The sequence below is a fragment of the Schizosaccharomyces octosporus genome (genome assembly GCF_000150505.1).
Source record: "Schizosaccharomyces octosporus yFS286 unplaced genomic scaffold supercont6.1, whole genome shotgun sequence".
NCBI classification, from domain to species: domain Eukaryota; kingdom Fungi; phylum Ascomycota; class Schizosaccharomycetes; order Schizosaccharomycetales; family Schizosaccharomycetaceae; genus Schizosaccharomyces; species Schizosaccharomyces octosporus.
The window spans coordinates 2,356,866-2,377,053 of NW_013185619.1; the positions used below are offsets into that span (position 1 = coordinate 2,356,866).

The 20,188-nt window shown below is 36.8% G+C and overlaps 4 protein-coding genes across 4 annotated transcripts; 1 reads left to right on the forward strand and 3 right to left on the reverse strand.

The window, feature by feature from the left end:
* Nucleotides 1-53: 53 nt before the first annotated feature.
* On the reverse strand, nucleotides 54-3,674 carry SOCG_03614 (sulfate transporter). The gene has a single exon (XM_013162102.1). It carries the CDS (start codon nucleotides 2,793-2,795, stop codon nucleotides 141-143), a length of 2,655 nt encoding a protein of 884 aa, XP_013017556.1. The 5' UTR covers nucleotides 2,796-3,674; the 3' UTR covers nucleotides 54-140.
* A 765-nt stretch (nucleotides 3,675-4,439) lies between these two features.
* SOCG_03615 (GDP/GTP exchange factor) lies at nucleotides 4,440-6,367 on the reverse strand. The gene is made up of 5 exons (XM_013162103.1): nucleotides 5,971-6,367; nucleotides 5,746-5,871; nucleotides 5,397-5,690; nucleotides 4,995-5,336; nucleotides 4,440-4,936 (listed from the first exon to the last, which is right to left on the reverse strand). The coding sequence occupies exons 1-5, from the start codon at nucleotides 6,085-6,087 to the stop codon at nucleotides 4,616-4,618; spliced, it is 1,200 nt and encodes a 399-aa protein (XP_013017557.1). The 5' UTR covers nucleotides 6,088-6,367; the 3' UTR covers nucleotides 4,440-4,615.
* Nucleotides 6,368-7,790: 1,423 nt separating this feature from the next.
* On the forward strand, nucleotides 7,791-9,154 carry SOCG_03616 (TFIIH complex cyclin Mcs2). The gene is made up of 3 exons (XM_013162104.1): nucleotides 7,791-8,196; nucleotides 8,249-8,322; nucleotides 8,373-9,154. Exons 1-3 carry the CDS (start codon nucleotides 7,924-7,926, stop codon nucleotides 8,992-8,994), a joined length of 969 nt encoding a protein of 322 aa, XP_013017558.1. The 5' UTR covers nucleotides 7,791-7,923; the 3' UTR covers nucleotides 8,995-9,154.
* A 35-nt stretch (nucleotides 9,155-9,189) lies between these two features.
* SOCG_03617 (SAGA complex phosphatidylinositol kinase-like protein Tra1) lies at nucleotides 9,190-20,088 on the reverse strand (the record flags this gene model as incomplete). Its single annotated transcript, XM_013162105.1, has 1 exon — nucleotides 9,190-20,088. One exon carries the CDS (start codon nucleotides 20,086-20,088, stop codon nucleotides 9,190-9,192), a length of 10,899 nt encoding a protein of 3,632 aa, XP_013017559.1.
* Nucleotides 20,089-20,188: the final 100 nt, after the last annotated feature.

A 20,188-nucleotide genomic window follows, 5' to 3' on the forward strand; every position in this document is an offset into this window, starting at 1 on the left:
TTATAGAATTGCACTTACCGACTTACGAAAGCAAAGATAAACCAAATTAAAAATCATTAAATTCATTAAACATAAACTTTTTAAGCAAGATAGATATATAAACGCACCAAAATTTTCCAACTTCAGTAATAATTCAAAAATCATGTTACTGGTTTATCCTTGTTCTCTTCCACCGCGACTGACTCCACATTATTGGGGTCGGTTTCAGTTATCTGTGGCTTGTAATTTACGTCCAGTACATTTCTGTGAGAAATATCAACTATCGCACTAGTAACGTCCACGTGGAAGAATGGGTTTTTCGTTGAAATGACAGGACAGTACTCCCTATGCGAGAAAGCGGATCGGAATTGGCTACCGCCATCCTTTTTGTCATCAGGATTAGAAACGGAATCCGAATCTTCTCCTTCATCAAACTCCTTAGCTGGTGTGTTATTTTCAATTGCTTCCTCTTCATCGAGTTCACGGCGCGGTCTATTCATTCTCACTGTACTTGGCATGTATAATTGGGAAGAATCAGTGACCATGGGGTTTTCGATGTCGCGCAATGGTGCAGCACTACCGACTTCAATTGACCGGCTCGTGTACTTGGTAGCGTCTCGAGGCTTTCCAAAACCAGCGGCAATCAAAGTCCGCTTAATCCAACCATTATTGATATCGGTAAAGTGAAACTCAACTTCATCATCAGCATAGTTTTCTAATTCTTTGCGAGTATCTACAAGAGATTGGACACCAGTTGTATCAATGTGGTTTACGGCACTAAAGTCAAGAATGATAGCTCGAAGAAGAGGTCGCTTATCTTCAATTTTAACACCTTTCTTTTGCTTTTTTGGTGGGGGATCATTCCAAGCTCTATCCTGTTTTTTCTTGACTTGAACGTTCTTTCCTCGCCTAGTGACATCTTTTGCTTTCGTGGTGAGCATTGAATTGACGTGTTGAGCATTTGGGTAAGTAAAGCTTTCCTGTAAGCGAAATATTAAAACTCCCAAAGGAGGATCTCGGATAACTAAATTAGGATTGACTCCTTTTTGATCGAGGGGTACATAGATATCACGGATAACACCAACATCGTCACCTACAAGACTCTTATTCGCTATTTTAAGGGTTCCCAAGAAAGAGCCTGAAGGCTTGGCAATTCGAAACAGCAATAAAGCAGCAGATAAGCAAACAGCTGTATAAATACCATTTTCAATAGACGAGAAAACAGACACAAGAACAGAAGCTAAAAAGATTAGAGCCTCGAGAGGCTGCATACGCCAAAAGAGAACCAATTGGCGCCAAGGAAGAATAAGATCAAAGACAGAATGAATAATTACAGCTGATAGGACAGCATTTGGAATATAGTAAAATGCTCCGGTAAGACAATACAAAGCTAGAATGACGACTGCTGCGGTAAAGATTCCAGCTAATGGAGTGCGCACACCAGATTTAGCTTTGATTGCAGAACGAGAAAAGGAACCAGTTGCTGGATATGCATTGAAAAATACACCAATTAAGTTGGTAACACCCATTGCAATTAGTTCTTGGTCGGGGATAACCTTGTAATCATTAACACGGCCAAAAGACTTTGCAATCGAAATATGCTCCAATAGTAAGACAATTACCGACACTGGTAATTCGGAAGCCATATCGGCACAAAGCTTTTTGCTTATTTTTGGAACACCAACATGTTGAAAACCTCTGGGAACGGAAAGTAAAATATTAATGGGGGGATTTTCTCGGCGACCTTTGCACACGCCGTAAGAAATAGCAGTACCTATGATAATAATAACAGCACTACGTAAAACATTAACCAAGAAGAAAACTCGCTGACCTCTTGGGTAACGACGAGTTAAAAACTGGCATGAATAACGAATTACATACAGAATGAACAAACTGACAAGTCCGAAAGCAGCATCTACCTTAGTATGAGGTAGGTTCTTTAGGGTACCAATGATAATTCGGTATGTTGCACCATGAGTACTGACAAGTTTTTTATAACCCATTAATGAGGGGACTTGTCCTGAAATAATATTAAGTGCAGAGCCAGTTGTGAAACCAGCGACAGCAGGAATGGGAATAAATTCAATAATAAAACCAAGACGCAACAAACCGATACCGCAGGTGACTGCACCTGCCAAAAGAGCTAGACAACTACCGATTTGAGGAGCTGAATATGTGGGATCCTTGGCAGAGACATTTTTAATAACTTCGGAAGTGACCAAACTCATGACAGCGACGGGACCAATTGAAACATCTTTGGAAGTGGCAAAGAAGCAATAAATGGCAACACCGACAAACGAAGAATAAAGGCCATACTCAGCAGGAAGACCGGCAACCTTAGCATAGGACATACCTTGGGGCACAACAATGCAGCCTACTGTTACACCAGCAATTACATCAAAAATTAGCCAATGAAAGTTGTAATTGGGAAGCCATTGAATAATGGGAAAAAGGGATTTCACATAGTTAAGCGAACGACTTCCAAGATTATCGGTAACGTGTGTGCGAAGCCAGTCGACCACGGTGGGAAGTTGTTCTTCATATTCGCCGTACGTGAGCTCGATATTTCTATCGTTGGAGGAGTAAGAGTAAGCGTTCTCATTTGGTTGGTTTAATACAGTATGACGAACCACACGAACAGTGGGGCCCTTTTTGCTGGATGGAGAAGGCTCTTCTTCGTCGGGACGAGCGGTTTCAGGAGGATAAGCAATTCCTGCGTGTAAAGGTTGAGCATTAGTATCTGGGTTGGGTATATGGCTTTGTGGGATATCCACGGGCTCAGTAAAATACTGACGAAGACGTGAAAGTAACTTCATAATTATATATTAAAATGAAAGGTGACCTGATTTTGTTTTGGTGGTAAGAAGGGGGGGAGTAGAATTAAATAATTTGGAACGTGTCAAAAATTGTTTTGGAAACGTTAATAAGAGAAAAAACAAATCTTCAGATGAATGGTAAGAATGTAGGGTAAAAAAATATAAACGAAAAAGTGAAAAAGAACAAGGATGCAGGGAAAACGAAAGTGAAACGTTAAAAAAAGAAAAAGGAATAAAGAGGAATCTGTAAGAACGTTTTCTAAGTCTTGAAAACTTTTGTATGCTTGTCAAATGGGTAATTTAACAAAGTTTTATAACGATGCTAGCAACCTAACTCTCGGATGGAAAGACGGTAGGAAGACAAAAGCAAAGGATACTAAAAATTAAACACTTTTAGCGTTCATAGAATGAATCTTTTACTGACAATTTGACCGAGAAGGATTCGTCACCAGATAGAAAGTTTTTATGAGAATTGAATGGAAGGAACGAACCCAAACGAAACGACAATCCTTTCCAATAAATTTTTTTTTAGTGACAACAGAGATCTAAAAGGAAATTACTCGAATCAAATGAAATTAGATGTCAAAATCCGTTTCGAGAGCCAAATGAAATAGCACGGAATTCGCGACCTGCAAAAATCTTATACCATACGAATATGCCAATAATCAAGCGATTCTGCAATATATAATACACCGTACTTGTCAGAAGGATTCACGAAAAACAGCAGTTTTTTTATAGCCGTTAAAGTACCTTGCTGAATCAAGAGGTTGTGTTAGAGAGCGAAATTTTTCTAAGCGATGGGTATTGTTATGGAGAAGTTGGACTTTTTATTATTTCACCTGAGTTGCGAATCCTCCTCACCGATGGTGCAATCGCCCGTTTAGCAATGAAATTGGATCATTATTTATGTGGCGTACCATGTGGGGGTGGATCATTCGTAAGTAGGTAGTTGGGAAGAAATGGATCTTGGTAATCAATGGGGGGGGAAAGGATGAGGAAACATGTTGAAGGGAAGATGACAAGAATCAAGAATTCATAAAATAAGAGTAAATAGAGTACAAATTTATTAGAAATAGATCAATAAATGGATGAAAACGAATGACTTGAATGTATGTTTTTAGATAAATTTTAAGGAATTACTCTAGCTTTCCTCATTGTCAACAAAGATCTAATGTTCTTTCTATCAATGGATGATACGATGTTTTGACGCTTTTTGTTTCAATACTACTACGGCAGTGAAAGAGTTGGGAATTGAAAGGCTGATTTCTTATTCTCAAAGATGAAATTGCCACGGTTATTTGTTATGTTGGTTCGTTCATGACAATATTGTTGTTCAAGTTTACACTGAAAATAAACAAGAAATCTGTGATACAGACGCTTACCACTGAGAATTTTATGTTTGATCTAAACGTTGGGGGGAACAAAACCAAATTACATAGATCATGTACTTTTTCGCGTTGCATTGCAGCAATAAACATTTATGTAAAAGACGAAAGAAGCTCGGTTGTATATTATGAAGTAAGTGAAGTAAAACGAAACGAAATGAAATGAAATGAAATGAAATAAGAGATCCAAGAGAATTGCTACTGAGCGTTTGCCGCGCATTTGAATGTGTATGGGATTTTATAGAAAAGATCTATGTGGTCTAAATTAGGATGAAGAGCGTTTAACGGCCTTTCTTTTTTTTCTTTTTTTTTGAAAAGACAAAACAAAAGAAACAAAAAAAAAAAAAAAAAAAAAAAAAACAATATATATATAATCATTTCGATCAAAACCTGGTGTTATAGAAACATGTAAAGAAAAAGAAAAATCACTTTTGTTTACATGGAGGAATTTCTAATTGTGCACCTAGAAATTAAATCTATCAGGAATTGGAAAAAGCTATAGATGGCATGCATTCTCTGGCCAGGGAATAAATGATGTATATAAAAGTAAAAAACGCCAATGATGAATGGTAACATAAGAGAAAAACGAATCAGTAATCCAGGGTCTTCAAGTTGTACTGTGCTTAATTGCTTATATTTGCCAGAGTAATGGATGCACAATTGACCATCGACAGAAACGCTTGCAAGAATCTCGGAATCTGGGGATAGTCTCATGTCGGTAATCGGAAGGTGATGTACGGTGTTACTAGAAAGCGTCTAAAAGAGAATGTTAACAACTGGTTGATCCAACACTTCAAGATCGTTTTTCACTTACAGTCAAATTCAATGTCATAAAGCGCACTTTGCAATCAGCAGTGGCTACAATAATCATCCCACTTGAAGGATCCATGCAAAACTTGGTCACTCCTTTTGCATTGCGTAGCGTCTTCATAGAAGCAAACGTCCATGACTGTTCTATCGTAGAATAGTCAAACCTAACCAAACCTGCAATTCGTTGGCCGTTTCTAACATAATAATAGGCCGCGACAATGTTTACTTCGTTTAGCATCCCTATACCTCGGACGACGGCATTTTCTTCGGGCATATATAAAACTTGTAATAGTCGGAACGTTTTCCAGTCGTAAATCTCTACTCTATCATCTATGGCAAGTGCAAACTATTTTTAATTGTCAGCATAATCAATGCAAACGGCGCTTTCAATCCGCTCGAACCTTACCTTATTTTCACCAAAACCAACATCATACACTGTACAGTTATCTTTTTCAAACAAAATTCTGTAATCGCTCTCTGAGATTATAAAAAACTTTTGGTTTGTGCACGAAACATATATGACAGAATGATAGGAATCGTATTTACAAAGTCGTTGATATTGTATATCATTGCTGAATTCTGTAATCTGAAATTTTTTTGTTTCAGCATAATTCTTTGCTGATCCATCCTTGCTCTCAAACACTCTGAAATGCTTGTTTTTTCTTCCCTCCGGTGAGCTATTGATTCCTGCGATTAAAGACTATACCAGTAAGTGATTAGCAATAGCAATACACAACAAAGTAGTTGTAACATACATTTTGAATATAATCTAGAGACATGACTGCATCGTCGTCGGACCCAAGCTCTACCTCCTTTTCTAGTTCAATTTTGGTATGACCTTCGCCGGTTTCGGGCTCCGTCTCATCATACATTATCAATTGCTAAATAAAAATAAAAGGTTAATAGAAATTGCATAAAAAATTCTTAAAACTTTCTATAAAAAAATGGCATCAAGCACATTTTATTGCGCAAGGTCATACCAATTTGTTTTTGATTCCTGATTTCGTAGTACCGCCTCCTCCACCAACAGCAAGCAGGTTTTTGTTCATCCAGCAAACAGTGTATGCTGGGAAAGACAACTGTTTTGAATGACTCATCGTTCACACCAAACTGATATCCTCAAACGTTTTTAAATTGCAGTAAAATTTATGGATTCCCTATCCGAAAAACAGGAATGCTTCTCAAATATCCTCTAAATAAAGAAGAAGAAAAAAATTCACTTTCTTCAAATGAAGAATCGTCGTTAACTTAAAATGAGAATTTAGTATCTTCTATGCTGTCTATAGTAATGCATCAAGTACTCAAATGTTACTTCATTGTACCCTCACAGGCATTATCAAGGATTCGTTTCATTTCAGGTTTTATGTAGAATCAAAATTTGATATAAACATTAATAATCTTAAATGTCACTAAAATCTATTTAGACTTGCCTGTATCATAAGCCCAAGTGGTTTTCCGGTATTTGCATAAACAACATGAAACCACTTCATTCGCCTTTTAAACTGTTTCTCTTGCCAGATATAGAAGCGATTGGTACTTTATACTGTTCAGATTGAAACAAAAATGTCTACATAACAATTGCTCTGTGAAAATCTGTGTTTTCTTGAACATTTTGGTTGTTACTCAAGCTATTTAAAGCTACTTATTTTGAATACCTGTGTAAATACATGGTTACAAACGAGCAAAGAATAAACGCAAATTGCAAATTTCTAGCTGACGCTTAAACAGTTTTCGAGCTTGGAATCTTACTATGAGTAAATGAATAATCAAGTCAAAACACAGTCTCTAAAAGGTAAGTGGATTATAAATTTGAGTGCCTTTTTCTTAATACTGAAAATCTTTCAAGGTCTATCAATCCTTTCTTTGTGATGTACTTGTTTCCTAAATGGTACATAAACAGAATGCTCTTTATAAATATGAAAGACTAGAAGACCACAGTAAGAATTGCAACAGTCATGAGGGTTTGAAAGAATATATATATTATTTGCAGTGATTATAAGAAGTTTCATGATACTGTTTAAGTATGTTTTTAAAAAGACTAGCGAGCTGCTAAAGTTTACCTGACTGAAGACTTTTCTTAAAAAATGCCCAATAACTATATAGGAATATAGATGAAAAAATTTAAAGAGTATAGAATAATTATCGGAAAACCCGTAGAAACAGTGAATAGAGTTTTCTTTGTTTTTCATATAAAACCCATCGCTTATTTGTTTTTGTTTACAACTATCTACTATTATATGCAGAATAGTCTTATATACGGATAGTATATAATAATATTAAAGATTTCATAATAATGAATTGCATTTTTGGTAAACATGTTCAGCCCTGTTTCATTAAGGATTCCTCTGCTATAAGTTATAGAAAAGCCTGGTCTGATTTACAATGCGTTTCAGCACCTTGGTGTCGCTGTTTCTTTGCACTACTATCCTACGGATGTAGGAGTTGGAATTTGAAGGCTTTGGTAATAATCCTCATTCCACTTTCGCCAAAGGGATGCATCCACTACTGTAAAGAGCAAACAAAAATTATTTTCCAGCTTCAGTCATCCGGCTAATGAAACAGTTCCACCGTCGCTTTTGTCATAGGTACTTCAAATATTACACCAACTCATCTCGCGAGAATAATACTATCCCGACATTATCTTATACTTACGAAATCTTTCACCGAGATAGACAGAACGTCAAGACGCAATAGAATATTAAGTAATATTAAGACTTATCGTTTTACAGAGTCAATGAAACTGTGGTTGGAATACACATCGCTTATAACCTCTTGTTTTCGAAACAAAAATCTTAGTTCCCTCAGACTAATCTTGGAACTCATTTGGCATAGGATGTTTGCTATATAGAATTTTTTATATTAATTTTTGAGAAGTTTTTAGCTTTTGGAATACATTTTTTCATTTACCTTACGTTTTCATTGAAATCAAAAATATGGCGGAGGACCGGTTTCGTCAATCGAGTCATTTCCGTGATTGGATTTTTACGGAAGAGGGATTACAGAAAAGAAGATCAGATGTAAATGAAGGATTTACAAAGGTTGTTCGTCAGCGACTTCTGGAAGACTTAACTCTTCAAAATAAAGATGCTTCAGACAACCATTTGCCTCCTACTTTAGATCAAGGCGAAGAATTGGAGTTGGTTAACTATTATGCATGTCAGCTAAATGCTCTTTCATCGACAATGTCTTTGCCGACTCACATCCGTGTATGCATCTTTAAGTTCTAATTCCCAATTCTACTTAAACTAACTTTTCCAGGCTACAGCAACGCTTTTCTTCAAGAGGTTTTATTTAACCAGTTCCGTTATGGAATATAACCCCAAAATTATCTCGTACGTCCGCTCTTATGCTTGTATAATCTAACTTCCAAAAAAAAAAACAGATTTACAACATTATACCTGGCAACAAAAACGAACGACCATTATCTTCCGATCGAGCATTTTTGTAAAAATCTCCCAAAAACTACACCGGACCAAGTCCTGGAATACGAATTCGATGTTTGCCAAGCCTTGAATTGGGACTTGTTTATATGGCTTCCATTCCGACCACTTCAAGGTTTCCTCTTGGACTTTCAGGTTGTAATTCCGGAAACTCCGGTTGAGATTTTGTTTGAATGCCATGACCAAGCTAAAAGGTTCCTGGTCGAAACATTACATTCAGACGTGTATTTTTATCATTCTCCAAGCATCATTGCACTATCTGGAATTTATCACACAAATCCTTCTCTTTGTCTCAGTTATTTACAAGCGAAGTCCATCAACTCTACATATGATTTAGTTGTTTCGATATCTAACGCTCTTGATTCCACCAAAAATGCAAGGTTGGATAGAGAAAAAGCTAAAGACTGTGGAAAAAAGCTTTACTTCTGTATGGATCCTTTAAAAAAGAAGAACAGTGCTTTATACCAAAAACGAAAGGCCACGGAGGAAGAAGCTTCATTAAGTAATAAGAAGCAGAAATTGAGTAATTCAACAGATCAGTTAGATGTGAATCCTTTTGCATAAAATAATTTCATGTTATTTATATTATGATTGTGAATCTGTTCACGTTATTCATCAACTAGTCTAAGTAACTGTTTCTATAATTGTTTCTTAATGAATTCAGCACCTTTTTTTTCATTTGCTTCAATATATAATAATTATTGCTTGTTATTAATAAACCCGTTAAACCAAAATTAAGTAAATCAAAAAAAAAGGCCATTAAATCCACGGAGCCCAGAGTACATCCATCTGGGCTAAAACTTTAGAACTCGATGCCTGAGTTAAATAGTCAATAGCGGTCTGATTGACAGGTAAGTTACCATAAGCTACCTGACTTAATGACGCTACCCTGCGAACAATTAAGTCAGAATTGCTATTCACTTTCTCTCTAAAATCAAAGCTAGCAGTTTGGACCTTAGTGTGTTGATTAATCCACCATTGCACGTCATCCGCAACAAAGATGCCTAGTAGCATACTTAAATCAAAATCTGGTTTGGATAGGGCACGAGCAATGGCCATTATTGAAGGACCAAGTAAACCATCCCTACATGTTCTTCCGATAAACTCGTTGATGTTGGGAGTAAACCTGAAAGGAACCACTTCTCCATTGTGGTAAACGGGAGATGAAGAAATCATCGCAGGCAAAGCTTCGCTACTCCAGACGCTACCAGACTCTTTAGAAAAATATATTTTAGAAGGAACCCGGCTATTTATACTTAATATATAAGTCAAAAAGCTAAAGCACGCATATTGGTAAGAGAAACTCTTCCTGAAAAGCCAGAAATCAGAAAAATTCGTAAAGGTATTGTTAAAGTAATCTTTTAACATCGTAGTAGGAACAAACAACTTCTGGATTTCTTCAAAAATTGTGATCCGTTTTGCAAATAGTTCTTTCCTTGTAGCTAATTTCTCACTTTCGCTAGATTCAGAAGTAAATCGCGATGCTGCACTTTGCATCCACTTTGACAATTCGTCAGTAAAAACATTTGCTGGTTCATCTTTTGCAAACTTTCGGACGTCACTATAATCTTCATAAACTGTCTGTAACGATACAGAAGATGGTTGATCCTCTAACAACCGTATATGAGACGATAGTGGTACTGCCGAAGGTACGTAAAAGTTTAGACAACGACGTCTTGTTTCTGTATTAGCGTTTAGTGCATCGTTTAAATATCTTGTAAACTGCATAATTCGTTCTTCACGTCGACTATTCCTACCAGAAGGATATTGGACTATGAAGGAATGAAGCTTTCCACCATTGTCACGAACAGTTATTTTCCGATAACAGACACCGTGTCCGACGACAAACTCAACTTCAGGCAAGAACCGTTCGATGCACGAGAAATTGTTGTTGTTATCTTTATGTGATAGATATTGTCCAAAAACTTCAATTTCTTCAAACTTCTGATGGTGAAATTCACATAAGAAGGAGCTATAATACTCCAAATATTGTTTTTTAGAAGCTTTACCAAGAAGACTTTCAAAGTAGGATCTCCACTTTCTCAATTGTCTGATATATGCTTTCAATCCCACTGGAGTGTCTATAAATTCTTGCCTAAACTTCTCCTTATATGGAAGTGGTAAAATATTATCCACGAATAAACTCAAATTCGATTCCGTTGAGGATGGACGTTTAGTTTCTTCAGTCAATATACCAGACCGAATACTATGCTGCATAGCATCATTTAACAAAGCAGTTATAAGTCTAAATGTGTCTTCATCATTTTCTCCTTTAAAACGGGATTGGATTTGATCAACCAAAGTTTCCATAGTTAAAGCCATCAATGGATACGCCGTTTTTAGAATTGACATTATTTCATCAGCATAATCCCAAGAAGGTTTCTCAAGAATATCCTCTGCTGTCTCTGATTTTACTGCCAGTTTTTCCTGGCCTTTAGATTCAGCCCGTTTCAATTGAAATAACTCCTCTCTAGAGGTCCGCAAAAGGAAGAATAATGCTTGGGGATAAGACTTGGCTATCTTCTTTAAGACTTGCGGGGCAATTCGTTTATCATTTTTAGCAAGGTTACTAAGAAGCTGCGGAATAAAAGTAAGCCAGTGCCATCCTGGAATTTCGCCTTTGTAAGATTCATAACTCTTCGTTATTAATTTCTCGTCATTATCCAAGCTTAAAATCCACAAGACTCTAGCTAACATTTTCCTAGCGTGATAAGTCTCATAGGTACCAGCGGCTTGAAGATAGCAGCTAACTGCGTTACATGCAGCATTAATGTTTTCTGGCGACTTCCGGAAATTTATATCGTTGTATCGGCCCCATTCTGCCCACGCTTCCGACAAGCCCAAATCAATTTGAACAGCTGCAGCGTAAGTCTGGTTAGCTTCATCATCTTTACCCAGCTTTTCCAAAAATTTTCCTTTTAGGGAGTAAAATTCAGACTTTTGACGAGAGTTAAAATACATAAGATTTGTATTTGAAACTATCTCCAGCCCATTTTTAAGCTCTTTTGGATTTTGCAAATAGCAAAGGACCTGCTCTCGGAGCTTATAAAACGCTTCTTGAATTTCAATGTTCGGCAAAGAATAAATCTTTGTAAGTTGGTTCAAGCAAACGGAAGGAAGCTTATGTTTTCGAGCGACGTGTGCAAATCGGTTAATAAGCCAAGCTGTTTCATGGTAACCGCGAAAGAAAAACGAAGTATTGGACGATGCCGGGGAATCACTCCCAGTTGACTGAACCTTCGGAATTAAAGGAAGATAAATTCGGTTAACCATTGAAAAAATTATTTGTCGCCAAGATAATAGATCTCTCCAAAGACTAATATCGTCCCAAACATTTGGTAAACGTTCTTGCCACACCTGTAAGGCACTTTTTATACATTGAACATTCGTAGGAAGATTTTGAGTATTTATAGAGCTTAAATACGAGTATATGTTAGAAGCCTCCTGTAATTCAACGAACTGTTGAAATAAATGCAAAAGAGGAAAATGTGATTGATTGATTTTTTCAGGAAGCTGATGCCACTTTAACAAACCTAAATGAATAGCTTCGGCTAGAGTCTGATGAAACTCTTTCACTGATGCTGGCTGGTTAAGAGATTTCTGTAAGGTCATAAAAGATTGAAATGTCAGCTTCCTGGGTGTAGGAATGTCAGAAAGACTTTTGATGGCAACCTCTAAAGATTCTCGGTTGCTAGACCAATCGCTGATTCTCCAGGCACATTCCAACAACAACTCTGATGAACCTTCATGCTTTGCCAACTCTGTTAAAACATCCCATTGTTGTAGCTTTTGAGCGCATAGTACCCAATGATCTTCCCAAAGATTGTATTCGGACTCTGAGAAAGGAAACGCTTCACTTCTAGCTTTGGTCTGTGCCTGCTCGTATAACTGTTGAGCTCTTCCCCACATACCCAGTTGTTCATAAGATAAAGCAACCTGCGTTTGTAAATATTTTGATGTTCGCCGACCATGTCCATAGAACATATCTTCCTCACTTAAGGAAGCATACAATTCAGATATGGCATCATTACGGCTCTCTTGGACTTTGGCACTCTGGTAAAGATCAGCTGAATTCTCCAATTGACCTTCCAAAAATATAATAGCATCGTGATATATACCGTATAGTTTTCCCAGGTACTTGACGAGATGCGGAGGTAATTCAATCTTTGGTGAGCAATTGCAAAATGATGAAACAAGCGTTCCGATAACGTTCGGACGACTATTAACTTGCTTAATGTGGAATTCACGTGTGAGTAAATATATTAGAGATTTTGATAAATCATCACGATCATAAGCATCCAGTGTAGACCATGCCAGTGGGAAAACTTCCTTCCACAACTTATAAGCTTCCTGATCACTTAACAATTGTAGATGCATTAATGGAATTAACAATTCTGAAACTTTCAGCCCCTTTATCTGTTGAAAAAACGAATTTTGTTGGCGGAATAATTCAAGTTTGACTTGGGACTTTTCAGCATCTCGTGTTTCTGGATATTCCAATTTGGTGCTGGCTATATCCCGAGCTACATCGTCAATCGAAAGAAACTTTAAAGAATTTTCTGACACCGTAATCTTATCATCGGTATTAATAGCACCAAGTAATATATAGTTAGCCTGTTTGATCCAGTAGAAGTTTGGTATTGTATCCCAACTACTGGCTTCAAATATATATTTCAACCTTGAGTAAGCATTTCGTGACATGCTAGAATCAAGAATGGTCATGAAATCTAATCTTGTCTCAAAGTCACGACATGCTGTAGCTAACAGAAATGCCTGCTTTAGGCGTGCTGTTAACTCTGTCTGAACAAAAGCGGGATTGCGATAGATCGAGGATACCAAATTATTCGCCTGTTTGTGCAATTCATTATCAAATCTTCCTTCGAATGTTTTCATCTTTAAGAGTAAGGCTGTCTTTTCTTTGACCGTGAGGAATGAATCCCTTTTTATGACTACCCATTCCTTGGTAACGTTTAAAATATGACAACAAAGATGATAGCTAGCACTTTTCTCAATAAGCTGAACAATAACACTTAAGAACCAGCGTCTCTGATCACCCAAAGCAGCCATTCTGACTTTTATAATGTCAATTAACGCCACTAGTAGGTTTGCTGAATCGTTAATTGCAGGAACATTTGTTTTAGTTGCTGATTGATATGAATGCTGTAAACAAGCAACTATATGATCCTTCGCAATTTTTTGAAAAACCTTGTTTAGTGCCGTTAGTAACGCGTCCAATGATTCCGGCTGGTTCTCTTGTATAATTTGCAAATAGCAAATTGTCGCTTCCACATTTGATCCATTCGAAAGGTTGTCATGCAAAAGTGACGTGAAAGACTGTTTGAATTCGTCTACCTCTGTTACTTCATCCTCATCTTCCACCACAGTTGGTCGACTTTCTAGCAAAATAGTTATAGTCTTTTTTAAAGAAGATGCAATATTTAATCGTCCAGACCTCAAGTTTTTGTCTATTAATTTAATTATGTTGGTATGCTCCCTTTGAACAAAATTCAAGTCTTTATGTTCCAAATATACACCCAAAACTTGCCATAAGTTTGCTATGATTGTAGCAGTCTTCTCATCATTATCTGTCTTAGCTAATAATTTCTCAAAAAAATCCCAGCCAAAATTGTATTCACCCCATCTCGGAATTTTCAAAAATTGACTAAATATTTGCAAAGCCCTCTTAGACAAACCAGCAGACTCTACTTGCTCCGGAAAAAAAGACAAGTATTTAAGGAGAAATGACAACACAGATTCAATCACAGAAATCGGAAAGATGGTATCGGATGACATGTTGGGTATGTCTGAATCAAGCATATTTTTTTGCCATAGGTAGAGAACATTAACCAAATCTATAGCAAGAAAACGAGGTTCATGACTAGGTAAGGAAACCAGCTTCGGTAATGCATTAATTATTGGAATAACAAAATGCTTTGAGCTTTTGAAAAACAAATCAGGAGCTTTGCAAATGACTTTATAGACATTCAAAGACTGAGAAACGTTTTGCGCGTCTTCTGATACAACAAGACGAGGAAGCTTAGCCCAGAGAGGGAAAGAAGCATCAGACGGGCTTGCAAGACGGGTGACAATTACAGGAAGTAAACAATCCATGGAAAAATCCAAAAATGATCGAACTTCTGCTTGATATGCTTTTAATAAAGATATATATACCGGGGTAACTATCTTAGCAGGAGTATCATAGATAGCAATGAAACAAGAGACTGCTGCATAAGCCGCTTGCTTCACCATCGGATCGTCCGACTTGAAATAGTTCCAAGCAGACATTATGATGCTTTTTCTGTAATCATTCAGCATATCAGCATGATATTTACAAAGACCTGTAGACAAACACAGAATTCCCATTCGGAAAGAATCTGAGGTTGTTGAATTGTCACTGACTTCCCGGACAGACAACCGCCATATGTTACTATAAACTGAGTGTATAACTTCCTTATCGACAAAATTATTTTCTTGAACTGCAGAAAACATTAGAGGATTTACTATCTTTTCAAGCAAAAAAGATTTAAAAGAAGGCCTGACAGATTTGTCAGCCAGTATGCTGGAGCAGATGAGAAAAACGTTCTTTTTAGCAGAAGCGTTTCCTTCAAGTAAAGATTGGCATAAAACATCAATATAGGTAGGCAAGAAATTGTGAATGTCCTCCGCTTTAAATCGAAAAACCTCGAGAGCAAATTCTAACTTCTTGTCAATTAACTCCAATAGTGATAGTAATAGTTTAGTTATCGAATCCAAACAGGACGAAAGACATAGATACGTCCAACCATTAAAATTACTTAGGATTTCATATATCGATTTGGATAGTACAATTAGCTTAGCGGAAACAACACCTGCATTCTGAATCGTACCAACATTGGAAAATATTTCTGCCATTATACTCACAGCAAATACTGGTGTCATATTATCAGCACTTAAAGTCTGCGAAACCAGCTCAACGATCTTGTCCCAAAACGAGGAAGACATCTCACGAAGTTGATTACAAGCTGGATCTTTTAATGCTTGCAAATGCCAGTTAACTATATCAGGATTGTTTATATGGTTAATGACGTAAATCCAAGAGTCTTTAGCATGGAAGTCTAAAAACTCATTTAAAGGACGTCGCAATGGGCTTGACAAAAATCGACGAACAACCTTTTCAACATTTCCGACTGATGTTATTAAATCACCCAAAAACTGCACTGATAAAGGAGGCAAATCTTTAAAAACACTGACAAGCGTAACAATCATATCTATCTTTTGATTGCCATTTAAAGAATATACTGACAAACGTTCCAACTCATTTGTTTCCGACAATGCCGAAAAGTGCTGTAGTAATTTTCGACCTATTTCAACTTTAAAATAATTTGTCAGCAATCTTAAGAGCCTAGAAAGACCCTCGAGACAACTTACAGATAGCTTATTATGATCTGACAAATTCATTAGGACAGGTCGCAAACCACTTTGAAGCAGCTCTTTCGGTAGTTTTTGATTCTGCGTTAACACGTATTTCAACGCAGGTATAGCCACAGAGTATATATCTTCCTGAGAAGAATACAATGATTTAAAGAAAATTGCGATTATTTTAGTCCTCGTCGGAAAATGCTGTGGATGGTCAAATTTTAAGGTTACAAGAGAAGAAAATAGTAATTGCAAACAAGTAGCCCTCAACTTTCTTAACGAAGATGTATCTTTACTTTGTGAAGTTTTCAACATCGTAACTAAGGCATCGTCTTCCGCGTCGGCTATGGCTATAGTTTCTCGAAATAGTCTAATTAATTCGTCACTCAAGCCCAGAAATGATGGTGCCTGCTGTAAGCAATAATTTATGGCATCTATATGCCCAATCTGAATAGTAAAGGGAAGTGCTCTCAACGGCTTTCCGAATATTGGACCAAGTAAAGCTTCCTTAGCTGGAGATAATAGGGTTTCTATGGTAATATTACAATCTTTTGAGATAGTATCAATTAGCTGCTTAACAGTAGCTCGTATTTGATCATTTGGATGGGGTAATTCGAGACAAAACGGCATAAAAACTGATAACAGATGTTTTACTTCGTCTTCAGTACGTGTACTATTATCGGTGCAGTATTGTCTTACCACATCAATTATAAAATTCTGAACTTCTGTTAGCCGTAGAACACCAAAATCAGATGGAACATCCTTCAAGATAAAAAATAAAGCTCTCAATATTTCTGTCAGTTTAAATTCAAGCCAGTGCTTTTTGTCTATCGTGCATGAAAATAAAGACCTCAATCCTAAAAACCCGGCATTTTTCTGGTACCATAATTCCATATAACAATATTGACATAGCGTTTTGAAAAGCTGTTGGAAGCTCGGAAGCTTCCAAATATTGGATTCGGAGTCCATCAAAACTTTATGGGTATCTAAATAATGATTTATTAAAGTCAATGAATTTTCTCTCGTTCTGCTATCTTCAGAACAGAGAGAGAGTAAAATCCCATCAATAAAACATGTAATGTCAAGATAGCTTGAATTCGCTTCTTTTTCAAACATCTCCTGTTGATTCTTCAAAGCTAAGCTTTCATGAACTTTTAATATACTAGTAATCACAATCCATTCAGCAGAACGCTTGAGTACAAAACCGGCTTCATCTTTAAAGTCACTTAAAGCTTGAGCTTCAATTAAAGACTTGAAGATCGTAGATACCATTAGGTTTTGCTGATAAAACTTCTCATTTTTAATGGGGCCCAAAGTATGAAGATTTAGGTTCTCAATCTGTTCGCTTGAAATTTCAGCCAAATGACGGGATATTATATGTACTTTGTCCCAAATGATATCAGAATCAATAGAAGAGTCAAAAAGGGCTAATAAAGAATTTTTTAAAAATCGAAATGCATCAGATCTTTCAGTTCTGGATGATTTCTGATCATTGATAGTCGAAGAAGCAGCAAACAGGTACTGGAAAAAGTGGAAGTCCATTGACTTATTTGAATTCAAGAACGTCAGTTTCAATGCTGAAAGATCACTCGGTCCTTTAAGATTATCGAACCCAAATGTGCCAATAGAAATTTGTCGGTTTCTCCCACCCATTTTTCCTAAAATGCGAACAGTACTTTGATGTAAATGCATGTTCGACTGAGTTAGACGTAAATGATTCCAAAGTGACGATAGCAAATCAGGCATTATTGGTTCTAATAAAGCATCAAAAAACTCCTGGGTGAGATTGTCTAGACATAATTCAAAAATCCGAAGACCCTGACTGGCAATTTCAGGAGAGCCTTTGAATGCAATGACAAGAGGCTTCATTAGATAGTTCATATGTGGAAGAAGAACACTGAGTCTAATAGGTAAAGTCAAGCACAGCTCAGCATAAAGCTCTTTGTGTGAAGTAATGGTAGCTGTATACATTAACCTATTAAATGATTCTAGCATTAGTTGTAATAATGGCAATATTTCTTTGTAAAGAGAGTCAAATTTACCTCCGCTAATATTTCGAAACAACGCCTTCAACAGGTAAGCATAATTTAAAGGATGTGAAGCACTAGTGGATAATTCTAAACAATTAGATATAATAAATGAAATATGAGGACGTAGCACTTCCTCATTTTTTTCAGGATAGATATTGACGGTCATAAAGGCAAGCTTAAATAGACGAAGTAAGACAGAAATTTCCGAAGATTGATCAGTACCAACTTTCACAATCTTTTTGCATAAAAAAGAGAGAATAATGTTTGTGCTATTTAAAGACGTTATCTCGGCTGTCATCCATGACTGAATTAAGTGCAACAAAGCAAGATTTTCGACTAAACAGTTAAAAATTTTTGGAAAAGTAGTTTCTAGAATTTCAACAAAACTTGACGGGTCCATACGAATGTAAAGAGTTGCCAAAACTTCTATAAGTTCTTTCTGTTCTACTAATTTCGTCGTCTGAGCTGGAGGAGGAGCAGGTTCTTGGGAAGAAGAAACGGACTTCTCACTCTTCAAGAATTCTTCGGACTCTTCAACTTGATAGTATCGGAAACCCTTTAAGCTTTCAATCAATATATCGCTTATTATGCTTAATTCAGATTTCGAGCCAAAATGTAGTTTTGAAGACCATTCTTGCTGCGTAAATATTGATCCGGGTGGAACAGGCAAATTACATTGCTTCAACCCATAGAAGACTGTCTTTAATCCAAGCACAATATTTTTAAATAGAAACAGACGACCTTTTATTTTTTCTGGAATAGAAACCTCAGGTGAAGCACCTGGGTTTTTGAACATTGGTAAATCATGGATTTGAACGTTAACATCATCAGCATCATCAGCCTTCTTCATATTATTTTGAAGTTGTTCCAAATCAGAATTTAAAAGTTGAAGCTTCCTCAAAAGGTTATTAAGTATTACAAATAAAAGAGGACGACGAACCGAAAAATCGTTAAAGGCAACAATTGTTTCAGTCATATTTAGTATCAATTTCGTAGCCATGGCTTGTATTGCAGAAGTATAATTTTCTTCCATAATAACACCAAAATAAATATTTATAGCTTTGTATACTTGGTTCGGTGTAAGGTCCATTCGTACGTGATGAAGTAGGTCAGCCAATGTACTAAAAGCCATTGGTTTTAAGCAACGCTGAACACTTACACCTTGGCCGACTAATATTTTAATATCCAACAATTGGTCTATGTAGGGAATAAAGCTCCTCAAATAATCCGTTGAAAGAATATGCCTCGTAGCAACAAGCAATTCTTTCCTTGTATGATATAACTCAGAAGGGCAGTCAGTAAACAGCTGCATTGTACAATGGGCAATCGAATTCTCAAATTGCTTTAAAGAAGGACCAAAACCACGTACTAAGTATGCAAGAAAAGAAAAAGATTTAACTTGAGCAGACATCAGATCGTTATATTGAGAGTTTCGTCGCAAAGACGGTACAACCCCCGAAAAGACTTCATTTTGCGAAGCAGCTAACCTGTGAGCCTCAGCTTGTGGCGTGGGACGAAGAGATATAAACTGCACAGCTAGGGATGCAAGTATAGGTAACCATCTTGGAATTAAGTCTTTGTAGGTCTGAAATAAAAGAAATACTATAACGGGACATTCGTTAAGCATCTTAAAGCTCAAGGAAGCTTTAGGAATGGATTTCGAGCCCGTAGACTCAAAACCAATCTCTGTAGGTGAAGCAGACAAAGGCCCAGAGGCAGGATGAGAGGAGGGAGTACTTGGGCCAGACCGTGAAGGGACGGCTTCTGCGATAACAGAAGGCATTGAATTGTAAGCATCGGCAACAAGACATAAAAAGTCGTTAACATGTGCTTTAGAAGCTATGCTGAAGTCTTTGAATAAATGAACTATTAGCTTCAAAGCTAGAACAACCATTTCCTCATTATCATTGACTATAATAAAAAGTAGTAGCTTAAAGGTTCTGTTAACCCAAGCTTCAAACTCATTATACATTGAGATTTTCTTCAGTACTTCTAGTAATGTAATGCGAAGCCGGTGAGTAGCTGCTAAGGATGAAAAGACAGGTTGTTCTTTCTCAAGAAGAGTTATAATTGCTTCTAAAAGAGGCTTTAAAGGTTCAAAATCTCTTCTTTGACTAAGTAGTACATCGTCTAATGCATCTCGAATTTCAATTGCAGTGTTTGTCTTCTGTTTCGAATCCAATCCAACATCACATAGCCGATTACACCAATACTCACATTGTGTTCCGTCCATGGAATAGATGGATCCAATAGCAGGATAATAAATATGTTAGTCCCTGCTCTTCTATTATTATATGTCTAAAACCGTCAAAGGTGGTGGATAATAAATAGGA